General features: G+C 46.3%; 1 protein-coding gene across 4 annotated transcripts in view; it reads left to right on the forward strand.

The window, feature by feature from the left end:
* The first annotated feature begins 1,097 nt into the window (after positions 1 to 1,097).
* The window catches only part of LOC128324752 (interferon-induced protein 44-like), a 43,299-nt gene continuing 24,269 nt past the window's right edge, over positions 1,098 to 20,127 (forward strand). Inside the window, exons 1-5 of one of the 4 annotated variants that reach the window (XM_053249694.1) lie at positions 4,146 to 4,373; positions 19,305 to 19,381; positions 19,485 to 19,581; positions 19,878 to 19,984; positions 20,067 to 20,118. In XM_053249694.1, coding sequence (XP_053105669.1) covers positions 19,895 to 19,984; positions 20,067 to 20,118 — 142 coding nt within the window. In that variant the 5' untranslated portion in view covers positions 4,146 to 4,373; positions 19,305 to 19,381; positions 19,485 to 19,581; positions 19,878 to 19,894. Of the gene's footprint in view, positions 1,343 to 4,144; positions 4,374 to 19,304; positions 19,382 to 19,484; positions 19,985 to 20,066; positions 20,119 to 20,127 lie in introns of those variants that run through there. The other 3 variants (XM_053249693.1, XM_053249692.1, XM_053249695.1) reach the window with 3 other exon arrangements.

The following is a 20,127-nucleotide window of genomic DNA, read 5'->3' on the forward strand; positions in this document are numbered from 1 at the left end:
ATATCTTCCCTAAATGCCTGCCTAGAAACATTAATGGGCTATATGAGGGATACAAACTGAGGTTGAATCCAAGTAAGAGAGATGGTTTAGATATGCCTGTTCTGGATGGTGTTACACTCCCCCTGAAACATCAGGTACGTAGCTTGGGAGTGCTCCTGTACCCAAAGTTCTCCCCAGCTTCTCAGGTTGAGGTAGTGGCCAGGAGCGCTTTTTATCATCTTCAGCTGATACGTCAGCAACATACCTTTCTAGAGGTGAATGACTTTAAAACCATGGTACATATGCTGGTAACCTCCAGACTTGACTACTGTAATGTGCTCTATGTGGGGCTGCCTTTGTACGTAGTCCAGAAACTACAATTGGTATAGAGTGCGTCAGTCAGATTGGTCTCCGGGACAACATGAAAGGACCATATAACACCTGTTTTGAGAGAACTGCACTGACTGCCGATATGTTTCCGGGTGAAATACAAAGTGCTGTTTATTACCTATAAAGTCTTTAATGACTTGGGTCCAGGCTATTTAAGAGAGCTCCTCCTTTGTAATGAACCCTGCCACCTTTTACGATCTCCTGGAGAGGTCCGGTTACAGTTTAACTCAGGGTGGGGCTTTCTTCTTGGCTGCCCCAGGTGATTAGAATATTCTCCCTGCTGAAATAAGAGCATCTCCTTCTCTGTTTGTTTTCGGGAAGAGCCTCAAGACTCTTGTTCTCACTTTTAATTAGAATTAATTTTAATTGTTTTATATTGTTTTTATTGTGTTATATGTATTTTAAGCTGTGATTTTTAATATTGAAATTTTTAGACTGCCTAGAGATGTACATATATTAGCTATTCCTGGAGATGTCATCCCCCCCAATAATTTTCACAGCATCTATCCATTAAAATACCAGGATTGCTTTCAATAGTCACTTGGAGACTGATGCCCATGATCCTGGAGAGTTGGCATCCCTGGCGCTTATGCACTGTAAGATCACTCTCTCTCTTCCCCGCTCCCTAGGCAAACATAGAAAGTGAAGCACACTGCACTGCAGACTAGTAAGGGGAAGTGGGAAAGGGAATGGAGAGTAATCTTCACTTAACATACATCACATAAAAACAAAAAAGAGAGAGCTCCTTATGTTTTTGCAATGACTATAAAACTTGCAGGACGTTTCTAGCAATTTTCACACACAGAGGATAATCCCTGCGTGTCCTCTGACACTGAAGTTTTAGCAGCGTCTCGTAAAGCTCTTTATTTTCACTTCCACTACTTCCTAGCAAAGAACAGCCCGCACAGTCGGAGACGGTGAAAGCAACGTACAGCTGTACACACCACTGAACAGAAAACCAAGAGGAATCTTGGTAAGATCACACGACATGATGAATGCAATTTCTTGTTGCATACCTTTACTAAAATCGATTTGGAACTAATTAGAAGGAATACAGCTGCTTTGGGGGAGGGGAGGGGAGGGAGCGGTGATGCAGCATTTCAGCTTCATGGCTGTTTTTTATGTGTGACTGGGAGTTGAAGTTCTATTTTAACTCTTGTAGTTTAACTCAGTTGAGGAAAAGTTAGGCTTGCATGGGTTTCTTTGCACAATATGTTCACACTCTCCAGAGATCACTGTGCTTGACTAACTGATCTCGGATGTTAGGAGCTGAATGTACAGGAACCCCCAACTTTCAAATGTAAAATAGCACATGCAAACAAGTTGTTGCTCTCAGGAACTATATGCATGAGGAGTTACGAATATCCGACTTACATGCCAACATTTGAAACACAACTCATTTGTAAGTTGCGGGCTTCCTGTATTTAGTTTCCTTGTGGTTGGGAGTCAAATGAAGAAGGCACCTTTTATATAATGGTAGTGAGCCCATGTCTCTGCCTACTCTAAACTTTTCCTTTGCAAACAAGTCTGTAAGGGCGAACTTGGTTTCTAGTGGTTATTAAGGCTACTTATTTATTTTATTTTATTTCATTTCATTTCTATACCACCCTTCCAAAAATGGCTCAGGGCAGTTTACTGACTGCTATCACATTTTTTCCTAAAGTGTATTCCATGGTATAAGAAAAGCCCTGTGTTGTGTGAAGATCAGCCATCATTGTTAAATAAAGAGACTGTTTTGCCAGGTGTACACACAGTGGGAAGACACAAATGAGGCATATGCATGGTTTTGGCCTATGAAAGGGTTTGCTGCAATATGTCTTTCAGGTGCCATAGGATTTCTTGCTGTGTTCCTGCAGCAGACTTCTTGTATTCTATCCAGCAGTCCATTATGTTTTGTTGATTAGAAGTTTGTCCCCACAGGGAGCTTGTAGAAAGTGTGGGGAGTGAATGTGATGAAACGGTGCAGGACTACTTTTATGCAAATTGGCTTAGAATCCTGGAGAGTTGTCAATCATAAGTGGTGGTTAGAGGCTGGAAGTCCAGTTAGAGTAAGGATTTGGGACTCAGTAGGAACAGTCTCAAAAAGGAGTTGTTCTAAGACATTCTAAAAAATAAAGGACTGTATTACTAGGACAGTCTGTAATAAAGACTGGATTGTGATCTACGGTTCTGGGAAGGAACTGGGTTCAAAGGTGAAAAGCCATCTATATTAAGCCTCTCCACACAAGCAGTGTGGAGAGCTGGAAGGGGTTTGGTGAGTAGAGTGGGCTTGACCCGCCCTCCCCGCACACGAGCATTAAGCCACCCAGGATGGATGGATTGGCCTCCCACATGATTACTGGCTCTGTCACAGAGCCAGTTGGGCGGCAGTGATGGTGGCCACCTTGCCCCCGGAAGTCCCTGAATGCCCTGTGTGAGTGCACAGGGCATTCTGGGGAGCCCCCTGACACTGGGAGGCTTGTTGTAGCCTCCCAGTCAGGGGTCTCCTCGTGAGTTGTGCAGCGCGGAGCTGTGCCATGGCAACTCATGATCAGGGAAATGGAGAGGGTGGATTTCAAGAGGGCTAGGAGCCGGGAGCCACATGGCTCCTAGAGCTACACACGATTGCACAAAACTGGGCTGGTCACCCTTAGCCTGTTTTTGCATGGCCATAAGAATAGTCTCATTGTGTGTAAAGTAACTAAGTGCTGTGAGAAGTTCAAAGAATCAACTTTGTAACCAAGCAAGTTTTTAGCCCTAGTGAAACAAACCAACCTCAGATAACATCTTTCAATATATATTATTCTTGTTATCTTTTAAACTACATCTGACTGAGTGATTTCTGTAGCAAACTCTCTTCACGTCTGCAAAGCCTTATCAGGGTAAAGAAGCCAACAGAGTTACAGGGGCTTCATTGTATAATTGGTGAAGGTGGAAATATAAGTAAACCTATACAATCCAAAGTAACATCTAAGGTGAAAAACAACTGAAAGAAACTTTAACATACACCTCTGACTCAGAACAAATGCCACAGTGAAGGGGGGGGGGGAATGGAGAAGGAGAAAATTGAGTTGTTTTTGAAATAAAGTCTCAGTTAATCATACATAAGATTCCTTGGTATTCATGAGGGAAGCAGCTATAAAACAAGCTTAATAACCCACCTCTCTCCCCACCCCAAGCTTCCCTTCTGATAAGCAGGTCCCTGCCACAGACTTTACAGTGTATAAAAACAAAAGGCTATGAAGGGCAAGTGGGAAAGGGAATGAGTAATCTTCACTTAACACATATCATATAAATACAAAAAAGAGAGAGCCCCCTATGTCTTCCCGACATCAAAACTTTCAGGACCTTTTAAGCTTTGTTCACACACGCAATCCCTGCATGTCCCACAGTGGGGAACACACAAAACTAACTTATGCACACCACTGAATGGAAATCCATTATGAATCTCGGTAAGATCACACAATATGATGAATGCAATTTCTTTTTGCATACAATTATTATATTTGAATGGGAACGTCTTAGAATTGCTTGTGTGTGTCCAGGCGCATAACGATGATCGGGCAAGGGGAGACAGTTGTCTGGGGTCCCCACAGCTTAGGGGGCACCCGAGAGACATGTCATGTGCCTCCCCCACCCAGATTCCTTGATTAAGTGTATTTTTAAAAAATGTTTTTAAAAAATTCCACCTTTGTTCCGGAGCGCTGTATTTCCTGCCTGCTGCTGCCTCCGCCCACCCTCCACCCTTTTGCTTAGTTCTGTGGCGGGGGGGGCTCCTCTTCCTTCCCCACCCATTGGCTGCTGCTGGTGCAGAGAAACACGCATGCTCAGCTGCTGCTGCTGCCTAGCACGTGCTGCCGAGCAAGGAAGGAAGAGGAGGTCGCCGAGCATCGACTCATCTGCTGTGCTGTACTTCGAGCTGCTGCCTGTGTCTGCGTGCGTCTGCCCTGCCCGTGATCCCAGCTTGTTGCTAGCTGCTGCTAGTAGCAACTACTTATAATCTCTCTCAAGTGTCCAGAAAAAAGGTAGTCAGTCAGTTGCTTCACTTGGTTCCCCTGCCTTGCGTCTTACAATTTCACCATGTGTGTGCTGAGTGAGTCCAAGCTGTGGGAGGCGCGGCGGCGGAAACCCACTCCATTCCCCCCCCCCCACGGTGGGGGTGTTGAAAAGACTCTTTTTGTTTTGGATTTGTGTGTGTTTGTTGTTGTTTTTCTTTCTTTTCTTTTTTTTAAGGTTTGTTTATACCCCAGGATGCAGTGGTGGGAGGGAGGGGGAGGAAACGGTTGGGGTGTGACGAGCTGGCTTATGCGGGGGTGGCAGGGGGCGGCGGGTGACCTGATTCCTCCCTCCCTCCTTCCATTTGCTAATGAAATTGCCATCTCTAACCATCCAGTTCCGCCCCACCCCCAGCCCCTCTGCCTTGTAATGTGCATAGACTGGAGGGGCAAAGGAAGAAGCTCTTCCATAGGGGACTCTGAACAAAGAATCGGGCGGGTGGCGTGGCAGTGCACTCAACTCAAGGAAGCCCAGCGCGGCAGCCTTCTCTTTGCTGGTGAGCGGAGCAGGCACACACGCCGAGTTGGAGAGTTGCTTAAAACTAACTCTCCTCCCCACCCCAATGCAGTTTCCGGGTCAGCCATCTCCTCCCACCCTCTGTGTGTGTGCTGAGCTGATGCTGCTTGATTTTTCACTTTGGTTTCTCTCTGGATCCTTCCTCCTGAGGGAATAAGAAACGAGTCCTGGCCTCACCAAAGTGTAGTGGGGTGGGGGTGGGGGGTGGAGCGAAGAGAGAGAGACTTTTTCTTTTCTGAGAAGATGACGATGTTCCTGCAGTTTCCTCAGGAAAGGGAGTCAAGTTTCTTATTTTGAAAATGTTTTGAGAAACTGAAGTGGTATCTGACTGGTGCTTTAGCAGGCTGACGCTTCCCCCTGCCCTGCCCGCCCCCCGAGGATTTTATTTTAATTTTTAAAAATGTATATACAATGAAAGAAAGAAGTTGAAAGAGAACAGCCTCGTGCTGATGTAGGACGTAGGGCTGGCTCATAAGAGGATGTGTAGAGTTTGGCTGAGCTCAGGCAGCCCTCTACCTTCAGTTTCTAACTTCCAGCGTGCTGCTGAGACGGGCTGCAAGCTGGTGAGAGAGCACATCCACCAGTGGCGGTGGGGGGCCCATTTTAAAATCTTGTCTCTGGGCCCAAGCCAACCTTGTTACGCCCCTGTGTGTGTCCTAGGAATACAGATGCTCTCGGGGAGGGTGGCGGGTGGTGATGCAACATCTCAGGTTCATGGCTGTTTTTTGTGTGTGACTGGGAGTTAGAGTTCCATTCTCACTCCTGCAGTTAAACTCTGTTGAGGAAATGTTAGGCTTGCATGGGTTTCTTTGCACAATATGTTCACACTCTCCAGAGATCACTGTGCTTGACTAACTGATCTCGGATGTTAGGAGCTGAATGTACAGGAACCCCCAACTTTCAAATGTAAAATAGCACATACAAAAAAGTTGTTCCTTTCAGGAACTATATGCGTCAGAGTTATGAACATCTGACTTACATGCCATTATGTTTTGTTGATTAGAGGTTTGTCCCCATGGGGAGCTTGTAGAAAGTGTGGGGAGTGAATGTGATGAAATGGGGCAGGACCACTTTTATGCAAATTGGCTTAGAATCCTGGAGAGCTGTCAATCATAAGTGGTGGTTAGAAGTTGGAAGTCCAGTTAGAGTGAAGATTTGGGACTCAGTAGGAACAGTCTCAAAAAGAAGTTGTAAGACTCAAAGGATAAAAAAATAGAGGATTGGATTACTAGGACAATCTGTAAGACTGGATTACGAAGTACAGTTCTGGGAAGGATCAGGGTTCAAACGTGAAAAGTCTTATATATTTTGTGTAAAGTAATTAAGTGATGTTAGAAGTTCAAAACATCAGCGTTGTAACCAAGCAAGATTTCAGCCCGACTAACCAGTAGTGAATCAAAAAACCTCAGATAACATCTTTACATAAATATTCTTCTTGTTATGTTTCAAAGTCTGACTCAGTGATTTCTCTAACAAACCCTCCTCATGTCTGCAAAGCCGTATCAGGGTAAAGAAGCCAACATAGTTACAGAGGCTTCATTTTATAAATGGTGAAGGCGGAAATATAAGTACACTTATACAATCCAAAGTAACATATAAGGTGGAAAACAACTGAAATGAACTTTAACACACATCCCTGAGGCAGAACAAATGCCACATTGGAATCTTTTTTTTTTAAAGGAGGGAATGGAGAAGGAGAAAAATTGATTTATTTCTGAAATAAAGTCTTTGTTAAACATACATAAGATCTATATTATTAATTCTCCTGGGTGTGCCTTAGAATGTGTGTCCCGGTGCCCAGCTGATTGGCTGGGCGGTGGAGGCGCCTGATTGGCTGAGGCACAGCCAGGTCAGGAGATTTGGTCGCTGCGGCCAGCCATGGGCGCGGAGGCCAGGTGGTGGTGGGACTGGGCACGGAGGCCAGGTGGCGGCTGTGGAGGCCAGGTGCGCCCGGCTGCAGAGGCCAGGCGGCAGAGAGCAGGCATGCCCGGCTGCAGAGGCCAGGCAGCAGCAGGCCCAGCCATGGAGGCCAGGCACCCATTCGAGGCTGGGGCAGGAGGGAAACGGATGGCGGGACTTCCCTGTTCACCGCCCAGGATGTATGGTGGTGGCGGGACTCTTTTCGGTTGCCCAAGAGAAGGGAGAGGGGGGCAAGAAAGTGGGGCAGGAGGGGAGGGGGCCAATAAAGTGGGGCAGGAGGGAGGGGGAGGGGAAAGGAGGGAGAGGGAGGGGGAAGGAGGGATTGGGGAACAGCCGGCCCCAAAGAGCGCACAGATGCTCTGTGCGGATCGGCTAGTTTCTTTGTATTTATGAGGGAAGCAGCTATAAAACAAGACTCTTAAAGTTTCTAAAGCAGATGATTAAAATGCACTACTGAAAATTGCTTTCAAAAGTCTCAACTACAGATCTAATTGCTGGAAGTACAGCACTATGTATCTGGACATTTCTTCAAGTGGCAGCTGGTGGCTCCTCAAACCGGGGCAGCAGGGGAGTTGCTAGGCAGGGCAGGTGATGGACAGAGCCAGGGATAGTGAGAGGTGGAGCATATTGTGGGGGTCTCTCGCTTTGATTGCTAGGGGGTGCCAGTCTGGCCCCACCCCCCAAAGGCAGTAAAGATGGGTGAAAAAACACAGTTCCTTTTGGTTTCAGGAGTTGTATCTCCATCCCATTTTTTACTTCCTTGAGTGGGTGATGCCAGGAGCCGCCCACTTGGTGTGGAGATAACAAAAAGCCTGGACAGCACATTGAGCTGAAACTGAAACAAACTTTAATCTTCCCTTCCCAAACCTTCCCTTTCTTCCCACACAGTGCTACCTATTGGCCCTGAACTATATACAACTATTGCCACTTCCCCCCTTATAAGTTGGGATAACATACCAAAATAACATCTTCCCCCATTTAAATGAAAATACAAAATACTGGAAAGTCGTGTGAGGCCAGGCTAGAATAACTGAAATCTCAGCTTCCTTTCAGGGATTATTCTGCCCTATCGAGTGTTAGCCACTAAGCATGAGTATGCTATGGGCTTCCAGATGTCAATCTCTTAGAAAACCTGGAAGTTGTCTCTTCTTGTCTGGATACCTCCTCACAAGGGAAGGCACTGAAGCATCAGCTATGGGTATGTCCTGGGTAGTATTTTTTGCAGGCTGTGTTTCAGTGATCTTATGGAGACTCTGTTGAATCTCCTGCCAAGACAAGGTGTGCCGAATAATACCAGTTAGGATTGCAACATAGGATCGAGGAGTCTTTACATTTCCCTGTACATTCCCTTTTTCATGGGAATCCTTCACCCTGACAAGATCTCCCAGGTTCAGTACTGGTAGGAATTTAGCTTTATGGTGTTTGTCATAGACTCTCATTTTGGAAGCTTTGTAATGTTCATCTCAGAGGCTGTGAAAATCAGTTATTTATTATTATTTATTTATTTAACATATTTTTATACTGCCTTAACTTACGTCTCTAGGTGGTTTACAACAAGATAAAAGGAGAGAAGAGCTGGTCTTGTGGTAGTAAGCATGACTTGTCCCCATAGCTTAGCAGGGTCTGCCCTGGTTGCATCTGAATGGGAGACTTGATGTATGAGCACTGCAAGATATTCCCCTCAGGGGATGAAGCTGCTCTGGGAAGCGCAGAAGGTTTCAAGTTCCCTCCCTGGCTTCTCCAAGATAGGGCTGAGAAAGAATCCTGTCTGCAACCTTGGAGAAGCCGCCGCCAGTCTGTGAAGACAATACTGATCTAGATAGACCAATGGTCTGACTCAGTATATGGCAGTTTCCTAAACATTAAAACATTAGTTAAAAACAAAAACAAAAATTTAACCCACAACAATTAAAAAAATTTTATAACAGTATTCTAAAACAACATTAAAAACAATCAAAACAGTATCAGTTAAAAGCCTGGGTGAACAGATGCATCTTTAAAGACCTTTTAAAAATTGTCAGAGATGGGGAGGCTCTTATTTCACTAGGGAGCACATTCCAAAGCCTCGGGGCAGCAACAGAGAAGGCCCGTCCCTGAATAGCTACCAGACGAGCCGGTGGCAACTGCAGACGGACCTCTCCTGATGATCTCAAAGAGCGGTGGGGTTCATAACGAAGAAGATGTTTTCTTAAATACCCAGGGCCCAAGCTGTTTAGGGCTTTATAAGTTATAACTAACACCTTGTATTTTGCCCGGAAACATATCGGCAGCCAGTGTAACTCCTTCAATACAGGAGTAATATGGTCTCTCCTAGATGACCCAGAGATCAGACTGGCTGCCGCATTCTGAACCAACTGTAGTTTCTGGACTACGTACAAGGGCAGCCCCACATAGAACACATTACAGTAATCCAGTCTGGAGGTTACAAGCAGATGTACCACTGTTTTGAGGTCACCTATCTCAAAAAATAGACGCAGCTGACATATCAGCCGAAGCTGATAGAAGGCACCTCTGGCCACGGCCTCAGCCTGGGACACCAGGGAGAGACTTGGATCCAGAAGTACCCCCAGACTGCGTACTTGTTCCTTCTGGGGAAGTGTGACCCCATCCAGAACAGGCAGATCAAAATCAGCTCCTGAGTTCTGACCCCACACAATGAGTACCTCCGTCTTATCTGGATTCAGTCTCAGTTTGTTATCCCTCATCCAGCCCATTACCGACTCCAAACAGGCATTTAGGGAGGTTATGCCCTCTCTTGATGATGCTGACATGGAGAAATAGATTTGGGTGTCATCAGCATACTGATAACACCCTGCACCAAATCTCCTGATGACCTCTCCCAGCGGTTTCATGTAGATGTTAAACAACATCGGAGACAATACGGAGCCCTGAGGGACACCATACAAAGTTCAGATTTTGAAGAACAATAATCTCCAAGAGACATCATCTGGAACCTGCCCGAGAGGTAGGAGCGGAACCACTGCAAAGCAGTACCTCTCACTCCCAACCCCCTCAGACGCTCCAGAAGGATACTATGGTCGATAGTATCAAAAGCCACCAAGAGGTCCAAAAGGACCAACAGATTCACACTTCCTCTGTCCATTCCCAGTTGGAGATCATACATCAGGCCGACCAAGGCAGTCTCCACCCTATAGCCAGCCCGGAAACCAATTTGAAATGGGTCTAGATAATCAGTTTTCTCCAAGACTGTCTGGAGCTGGGAGGCCACTACCCTCTCAATTACCTTGCCCAGCCATGGAAGGTTGGAGACAGGCCTGTAGTTACTCAGCTCTGAGGGATCCAAGGTAGGCTTACCTGAGACGCAAAAGTGGGGACTGTGGAATGAAGTTTCTGGCCCATGAGCAGCTCCACAGGGATGAAACCATTGCCAAGGGTGTTGATTGATAGGCCAGCAAAGCAAGGTAGGGGTCAGGAGCCTTGTACATTAGGTTTTTTACTGACTCAACTGCCCTTTTAGTTTTGCCATTGCTCTGAGGAAACAGAGGGCTGGAGGTGAAATGTTGCAATACATAATATGTAGCAAACTGTTTGAAAAGGTCTGATGAAAAATTAGATGCATTATCAGAAATGACCTGCTCAGGTATTTCAAAGAGGGGGAAATGGGCTTCATTTCACTGATGACCACTTGAGAAGTAGTGCTCAGGGTAGCTGAGCAACTTCAATAAATTTAGAAAAGTCGGCTATCAGTACAAGATGAGAGCTGTTATCAAGGTTAAAAAGGTCAGTTCCAACCATATGCCAAGGTCGACTTGGGAGAACAGATGATGTAAGTGGTTCTGGTGGATTGGTTTGCATGATGGCACAGACATCACAGCATTCACCAGCTTTTGGAGCTGTGTACTCAGCCCTGGCCACCACACAGACATTTTGGCTCATGCTCTATTCCTTGATGTCCCTCATGAAATTTGTGCAGGGTGTCTTGCTGTAACGAGGCAGAAATTACCTGGTTTATTGTGAATCTCCAGAAACTACCCAATATGGGTGTAAGGAGGCATGTGGTAAAGAGCCCCTGGTGGCGCAGTGGTAAAATTGCCGCCCTGTAACCAGAAGGTTGCAAGTTCGATCCTGACCAGGGGCTCAAGGTTGACTCAGCCTTCCATCCTTCCGAGGTCGGTAAAATGAGTACCCAGAATATTGGGGGGCAATATGCTAAATCATTGTAAACCGCTTAGAGAGCTTCCAGCTATAGAGCGGTATATAAATGTAAGTGCTATTGCTATTGCTATGTGATTTAGCCTTTCCTAGCCAGTCTTCTTGACCGTGGATGATGACATGGCATAAAGTGGCCTGGGTCATGACCTGATCATGCAGAGACCCATTGGGCATGCGTGGCCCAATGGCCTCCAAAATGACCACCAAAACAGGGGTGAGGGCCGGAATGGGCTGAAGAACACCCAAACAGGGCGATTGGCTGCATAAAGGAGGCCTGCAGGGGGGAGAACCTCCAGAGACCCCCCCACAGCCTCAGAGAAACCCCCAGGAGGGGTAAGTACCCCCAAAATTTGTTTGTGACCCCCCCTGGACCAAACTGAACTGGGAGGGGGATTCGATGGGGTGCCGGCCTGAATAGGCCCAGTCCAGTTCGGGTCCAGTTTGGACCCGAATGGAACCAGACCAGCCAGTTTTGTGCACACCCCTACTCACACCCACCGAATAGCGATATGCTCAAAGAGAAAGCGAGGTCCTGCCCATTACGTGGGCTTGTAGTTGTTTTCATGATTACCTGTTAGGATTCACGTTTCACATAGAAACTGACCTCAAACCTCTTCTTATGTTGTTGGGGTGCAAAATCCTGGTTAAGCTACCATCGAGGATCCAAGGCTTCCATATGCGACTCATTAGATTTCATTTTACAATCTCCCATGTACCTGGAAAGAACACTGCAGCTGATACCTTCTCCATGGCTCAACTTCTTAAGATGCTTCCAGAAGACCATTCCCAAGAGCAACTTTTAACTGATGAATTTGTTGCCTCTGTTCTAAAATATCTGCCTATAACAGTTCAACATCTGCATGAGCTGAAACTCAAGCAAGAGGCTGGCAGGGGGAGGGAGAACCTCCAGAGACCACTGCGGCCTCAGAGAAGCCCCTGGGAGGGGTAAGTAGCCAAAAAAAAAGTTTGTGAAACCCCCCTGGACTGAACCGAACTGGGGGGGGGATTCGAGGGGGGTGCCTGACAGAAGAGGCCTGGTCCAATGTTTAATACATACATATAGATAGATAGATTGATAGATACACATTGGTTCGTGAATCTCCCTGAATGCCTGGGGGTGGGGTTCTGGTCCGGTGTCAAATTGAACTGGAGGGAGGTTCATTTCGACACTGGACCACCAAACTGAACAGGTTGAACGTCGAACCTAGGGACTCACATCCCTAGGTATGAGTGATCTTGATGCATAAGCTATATGCTGCCATGAAGCTGGAGACTACTCCTGGAGGAGGACTCCCCATAAGTGCTAAGAGGAGGTATGAGCTGAGACTTTGATGGTTTTAATAGGATTTTAAAGGACCAAAAGTCGGGGTGTGCTGAGGGCATTTATAATCTCTTTAAAAGCCATTCTTTGTGCCTCTCACCAATATCAAATTGTTTGGGGTTTAAGAGGTTTCGCAGTGGTTTTTATTTCTCTGCCAAGTGAGGGAGAATTTTCTCCAGGTGAGTAACCATGCCCCAAATCCTGCAAATGTAACTGATATTTTAAGGTTCTGACATCTGGACAATTGCACGGACTTTTCCTGGATCTGGCTAGACCCCCGTACTATCAATAATCTGGAAACACACAAAAATGAAGTACCTGGAATATTATCATACTAGCTGACCCCGCACAGAGCATCTGTGCGGCAGTACACTCTCCCCACCTTCAGGCCCAGTTTGTTCTCCCCCCAACCTTCTGCTTCAGTTAGTCCCCCCCCCACTCTTAAGGCCCAGCTAGTTCTCAACCTTCTGCCCCAGTCTCCTCCCCCGCCCCGCCATCTGCCCAGTTTCCTTCCCCACCCCCCACCTTCTGCCCCAGTCTCCTTCCCCATCCCCCAGCTTCTGCCCCAGTCTCCTTCCCCACCCCCACCTTCTGTCCCAGTCTCCTTCCCCGCCCCCACCTTCTGCCCCAGTCTCCTTCCCCACCCCCACCTTCTGCCCCAGTCTCCTTCCCCGCCCCCACCTTCTGTCCCAGTCTCCTTCCCCGCCCCCACCTTCTGCCCCAGTCTCCTTCCCCACCCTCCAACTTCTGCCCCAGTCTCCTCTGCCGCCCCGCCATCTGCCCAGTCTCCTTCCCCACCCCCCACCTTATGCCCCAGTCTCCTTCCCCACCACCCACCTTCTGCCCCAGTCTCCTTCCCCACCCCCACCTTCTGTCCCAGTCTCCTTCCCCACCCCCCACCTTCTGTCCCAGTCTCCATCCCCACCCCCACCTTCTGCCCCAGTCTCCATCCCCACCCCCCACCTTCTGTCCCAGTCTCCTCCGCTGCCCCACCATCTGCCCAGTTTCCTTCCCCACCCCCACCTTCTGCCCCAGTCTCCTTCCCCACCCCCACCTTCTGCCCCAGTCTCCTTCCCCACCCCCACCTTCTGCCCCAGTCTCCTTCCCCACCCCCACCTTCTATCCCAGTCTCCTTCCCCACCCCCACCTTCTGTCCCAGTCTCCTTCCCCACCCCCACCTTCTATCCCAGTCTCCTTCCCCACCCCCCACCTTCTGTCCCAGTCTCCTTCCCCACCCCCCACCTTCTCTCCCAGTCTCCTTCCCCACCCCCCACGCCAGGCCGAGTGCTCAGAAGAAACTGGAATAACAAAGAAACGGCAGTTTTGTGAGCACTTCTTCTTGCTATGCTAGTTTTCTATCTATATTCAGGGTTGCCCTCCCCCTCCATAGGCGTGGCCATTCAAACGAAGCCCCTACAGCCTACAGTGGAATATTCTGGGGGAGGGAGTGGAAACCCCTGCAATCTCCAATGGTACGCCTCGGGCTGTACGTACAAACTGACATCCAAGAGTCCGCGGTGCATGCCAGCACTCGGGAATGTCTGGGAGATCTTCGGGGAACCTCATATCTGTCCGGCCCTCCCTTCGGCTGTTTCTGTCATCGCTAAGCATCTCGCCTAGCCCTAGATGAGAGACCCTCCAGCCAGGCCTCTCCTTCCCAAGCCGACTCTTTGGGGCCGTCCATCTCTCTCTCTCTCCACCCGCCCACCCCATCGCCGGCGGGCCCGAGTGCGGCCGCCAGCCGCCGCCTGCGGGGCCCGAGTGCGGCCGCCAGCCGCCGCCTGCGGGGCCCGAGTGCGGCCGCCAGCCTCCGCCTCACCTCCGCGGTCGGGCCCGCCTGGCTCCTCGGCCATGGCCGCCACCGCCGTTCTCCTGGGTGCGCCAGCCAATCAGGCGCCCCGCAGCCCAGCCAATCAGCTGGGCTGCCGGAACGCATTTTTCCTGGGCACACCCAGGAGAATTATATATATAGATCAATTGTAAGATATTATATACATAGGTAAAGAATGAGCATAAAATGTAAAATAACTCAATCAAATGGTGTGATAAATGAAGTTAATAAAGCAGATTGAGCCAATGGGATCTGCTATAATCCTGACTGCACATCCAGTTTGGAGGGAGATTTTGCATCGCCAAGTTGTCCTAAGATGTGTCTCATACTAGGGAGGACATGCTGTTTGTGGCGGATACTTTTGTTGTGTCCAGTAAGAACAATACAGATCCGTACCTTCCCATTTGGTTTTGGTACCACCACAATGCCTGCACACCAGTCAGCTGTGATGTCTACTCTTGAAATGACACTCATCGCATCCATTCCAGCTCGTCCTTTACTCTGGGCAATATGAGCAGAGAAACTCTGTGTAATGTTGCTAGGACAAAGAGCTTCGCATTTTCTTTAAGTTCAATCTTATAGTTTCCCTCCAGTTTGCCTAGGCTCTGGAATAGTTTGGGGAATCTTCTCTTGATGTCTGTAGCTGGATCAATTGTAATACTCTCTACCCTCTTCAGCAGGCCTAGGGCTTTGATTGCTGGGCAGCCCAGGAGAGGCATGAGGAGGCCATCCACTATGTAGATCTTTTGGGCTATAGTGTCTCAACTATGTTTGAGGATAGTGTAAAAATTTCCCTTTACATTTAGTCAAGACTGTCCTGGTCCTTCCAATATCTTGAGGGGTTCTTGAAGTATTGGTACTTGTAAGTTCCTATATATTGAGAGGGGGATCACCATTTCATCTGCCCTGGAATCAATTTTAAATTCTACTTGGAGGCCTCCTATAGTAACTATAGTGGTCCATGGTGGTTCTGTTGGAGTGTCTCTGTCAATGGAGCCTAGGAAAGCTATTTTCCCCTGGTGGCGCAGTGGTAAAACTGCCGCCCTGTAACCAGAAGGTTACAAGTTCGATCCTGACCAGGGGCTCAAGGTTGACTCAGCCTTCCATCCTTCCGAGGTCGGTAAAATGAGTACCCAGAATGTTGGGGGCAATATGCTAAATCAGTGTGAACCGCTTAGAGAGCTTCGGCTATAGAGCGGTATATAAATGTAAATGTAAGTGCTATTTCCATGTTGCTCAAGCATACTGCAGAATAATGCCCTGGGAGGGAGGGGGAGGGAGGGGGATAGTCCCCCCACCCTTACTGGTCAGCCAACCTTGCTTGAAGGTGAATTGCAATGTTCTTTTATCCTCCTAAAAGATGTTATTAAATATATAAACTTATAGCATTATACTGTCCTGAACTATGCCCAGTGAACAGGTTAGAATTCATCCTAAATGTGCACAAATAATGCTACTATAGCAATATATGTGTGCAAAGAATGTGAACACCAGCATAACCCTTACACCAGCAAAAGTCTCCAGTGCAAGGGAGAAAAGAAAATTTGTTCAATTTTAGAGTATGGTAGGAGAGGTGTGGAAGTTAACTGGAATTGTCACAGTTGATTTTGTTGATGATGGGAGCAGAATGTTATATCAACAAAAACAAATCTAATATATTAGAATACCTACACTGAATTTGGTGGATTGCACAAACCGATAGCTTCCCAATCACCAAGTACAACAGTTAATTGGATTCTAATGAACACTGAAGATGCCAGAGCACACCAAAAATGGTACATAAGATGCAGCCAGGAACAGAGATTATGTATATCACAATGCACAGCAGCAGCTCACATCACTCTGCTTCCCCTAGAGGAGCACTGCCTCCATCTATTTACTCCCAGTCCAGGTGCAGCTAGGTAATTTTGGATCCTGGACCTAACTGCCTTACAGTCTCCCCGCTTGCAAGATAAGCCTCATATCCATAGGGGTGTGTGTGTGTACGTGTGTACATGTACATGCACAAATACACATGCACATGCGCACACGTGCGTGCACACATGCACACACATACACAAGATCTTGCTAAATTGTTTTTGAAGACCCACCTGGATATGTGCATTTAGACATTATGAAAGTACCTGCAGAATAAACAGAGAATAGCAAGAAAAGTCTCAGAGGAGGAACAAGATAGTCTTATTCGAGCATTTGTTTCCTGTTTTTCCTCCAGCCACATAGTCTTTAGAGGCTGAGCACCATACAAGAGATCATTAAATAAGCACATAACAACAACAACAAAATCAGTGATGTATCTAACCTTTCTAGCTGGGAATAAGCAAGACCTTTTTATTTCCTCCTGTCTGTAGCCCCTTGTTACACTGTTATCCAAACTTCATTGTGGCCTTAAAACTTGTATTATATCATACTGTTATATAATTATATGATAACATTATATCATAGCACAGGTACCATGAATATAGCAGACCCCAAATTTTTGTGAAAACAGCAACATTTCCCATTATTATTTTTGCTAATGTTTAAACAACAGTGGCAAACACAGATTCACTTCCCTTATGATGAAAACTAAACAATGGGTACCTTCTCCTTGACTAAACAGAATTAATTCAAACAGATAACAAACTGTCTCAAGCCATTTCTAAAAATGATTGATCCTGACTATACATTAAAAGTACATAACTGTACTTCGACCTATCGTAAGTCATCCACATTATGAAGATGTGGGTTTGTAGGCTAGAACAAAAATAGTTTATTCTATGTATAGTTGAAAGCCAGCAAAAGAAGTTAAAAGAGAATTGCTAAAGTTGGGAGTAAATTATTACGTCTTGGAAGATTCCTTGTGCTTGAAGAGAACTAAGTCTGGCTGCAGCATGCCAGAAATTTGGGATATAGAAGACCTTAACAACGTTGGAAATTCCCCTTTTGCAACATCCTGAGAAAAGATTCCAGGCCAAATTTCAGAACATTTTTCAACTACGAATTATTCAAAATGTTAGAAATTACCAAGGAATGACAGTATTTGTTCATAAACTGGGAATTGTTTAAACTCTGTGAATTTCTGGTTCATATATTAAAAATTAAATATTTTTATTAACTGTTTAATCCTCTCTAATAAAATGCTTGGTGTCCGTCCGTGGACGGACACCAAGCGTGCGTTCGTGCCTTCGCGCATGCCCAGAACAGAGCAAGGCAGCCGTGAACGCCAGCACCTGGCGGCCATGTTGGGGCCGGGAGAAGGAGAATTGGCCGCCACCCACGCCAGGAGGAGAGTGCGGGCGAGGCGGCGGCGGCGGAGCTGCGGCCACGGCCAGAGGTGGCGGTGGCCGCGGCGGGGCAACTGGCGGCGGGAGTGTGGGTGAGGCAGCGTCGGGGCCAGAAGCGGCCGCTGCGAGGAAAAAAAAAGCGGCGTGGGAAATGGCGGCCCAGAAGCGGCTGCCGCAAACAAAGGAGAGAGGCACCGGGGGAAGAGGCGGCGGAGCCACCGCCGAGGCCTGGCACTGCCGGTAAAGCCGGGTGGGGGGGAACCTTGGGGCCCTAGCCCGATCCCACCATTCCCGCCCCCCCATTACTAAGGGCCAAATTGGCCCTAAAAAATGCCGCCGCGCACGCCCTTTCCGCTCAAAGCGCCAGTTTGAGAAGAGCCTTTGCAGAGAGAGAAGCTCTGCTAGCGAGCTCCTCTCTCCTGTAGAAATGGTGGGATCGGGCAGCTGGGAGGGCAGTTCGGCCACGGCGTCCGAGGTGGCGGGGGCCGAAGCCATTACTAGCGCCCGTTTTTCAACGGGCTAAAATTCACTTGTAGTTTTATATTGTTCTTGTTTTGTAAACCGCCTTGGGATTGTTTTAATGAAAGGCGATATACAAATCTAACAATAAATAAATAAATAAATAAATAACTGTACACTCACACTACTACATGATCCTCGATTACAAAGACCAAATGAAATCATGTTGCAGTTATAAGATTTCTACTTCGTTTTCCATGCAGTTGAGACAAAATAACTGAAATTAGTCTCTGCCATTTCATCTTTCATCACTAGATAAGCTTATGAGTGTCAGGCCACATGCGACTTACAGTATATGTTCCTGTTCAGTTATATTACTGTAGTGTAAACATAGAGTAACAACATTGTCTTAGCAGAGTTCTTGTGCAAATGATCAAAATTAATTATCTTGATTGATTGGAAACCCCGATAAGAGGTAAGTTGAAGTTTATGCAGACGGCTGGCAAACAGCAAGATTTGCCTGAGGTATCTGTGACACACAACACAGCTGTTCTGCAATATAAAATGTATCCATTATATACTCTGAAGAGATTGCTTGTATGTGTGAACTAAAGTCATACTTCTCAATTATCGACATATACCAAATTTTGCGTTCACAATCTTGCCACTTAAATTAGCACAATGCACTTTTTTTTTAATAATCACTGGAATATGCTCAGTGAAAAAATATTTTATTTATTTATTTATTTATTTATTTATTTTGGAGCTTTGAAGTAAATCACACACATACGACCTGGTAACATGGATTTATATTAAAAATTCCTGGTTTACATCACATTGTGTCTTTATGAGAAAAACATGCTAAATGGTGGTTAATAATAATAATAATAATAATAATAATAATAATAATACTTCAGAAGGACTCAATGTCTGAATAAAACAAACCAGTCAATAACACCTGTCTGACTGTGTAAACAAGAAATAATACAAGTCAAAATAATTTACATAGCAATAACAGGTGACAGTAGAATAGAAGAAAAAGAAAAAGAAAAACCACAAAATACAAAGATCTACAAATTGAAGTTGAAAGGTTGTGGCAGAAGAAGACCAAAATAATCCCAGTGGTAATTGGCGCCCTGGGTGCAGTTCCAAAAGACCTCGAAGAGCACCTCAACACCATAGGGGCCACAGAAATCACCATCAGCCAATTACAAAAAGCAACTCTACTGGGAACAGCCTATATTTTGCAACGATATCTATAATAACAGCAACAACGTTGATAATAAAATCCAGCCATCCCAGGTCCTTGGGAAGGACTCGATGTCTGGATAAAACAAACCAGTCAATAACACCTGTCTGACTATGTAAATAAATAATAATAACAATAACAATAATATAACCTCATTTTGCCTTTCAGTTTGCTGGTTTGCCAACCACCTGTGCTTGTCAGAAAGCTGAATCCAGATCAAACTTAAAGGACTGTCCTCCCACCAAGTGAGCATAAAACTGCCTCTTCCCCTTCACTCTATCCATCCTTTTCCAAGTGATCATTATAAGCACCTGATATGCTATTGTTGTAATGTCTTGTTCTTTGTAGATTAAGAATGGCTGAAGGGAAATCTCGCCTAACCAGAGAAGAGCAACAGCAGCTGCAGCATTTGTTGGGATGCAAGCACATTAGTCTGCTCTATAAGGCAAGCATTCATGGTTATGCTGCCCAAACCTTTCATAATATATGCAACCGCCAAGGCCCAACTGTAGTAGTGGCCTACAGCACAAGTGGTTACATTTTTGGAGGGTTTACTGCACATAGTTATACATCATCTGGCGCATATATCAATGATGACAGAGCTTTCCTCTTTAGACTGAAAGGGAAAGAGTGCAATCCACTAAAAATCCCAGTCAACGTTTCCGAAAACGCAGTATGTGATAATGCTGCACATGGTCCTTATTTTGGAGCTGGATCACTTATATTCTTGTCGCAAAATAGGGCAGAAGTAGCCACAGATGCTAGTATTGCCACCTACTCATTCCGTGCTGAAGATTTACACGGAAATGACCAGCGCCTTCTGGAATGTGAAGTATATCGAGTTGATGGTGAGTTGAAATAACAAGAACACATTTTCTTCTTGAAGATAGTTTCATTACATTCTCACAGTGTTCTGATGTATTCCCTTAGATGTTGGTCCTTTTATGGAATCTCCCTGGAGAAAGATTGGATGGACAGCTGGGTAGGTTAA

Source organism: Hemicordylus capensis, chromosome 4 (genome assembly GCF_027244095.1).
Source record: "Hemicordylus capensis ecotype Gifberg chromosome 4, rHemCap1.1.pri, whole genome shotgun sequence".
NCBI classification, from domain to species: Eukaryota; Metazoa; Chordata; class Lepidosauria; order Squamata; family Cordylidae; genus Hemicordylus; species Hemicordylus capensis.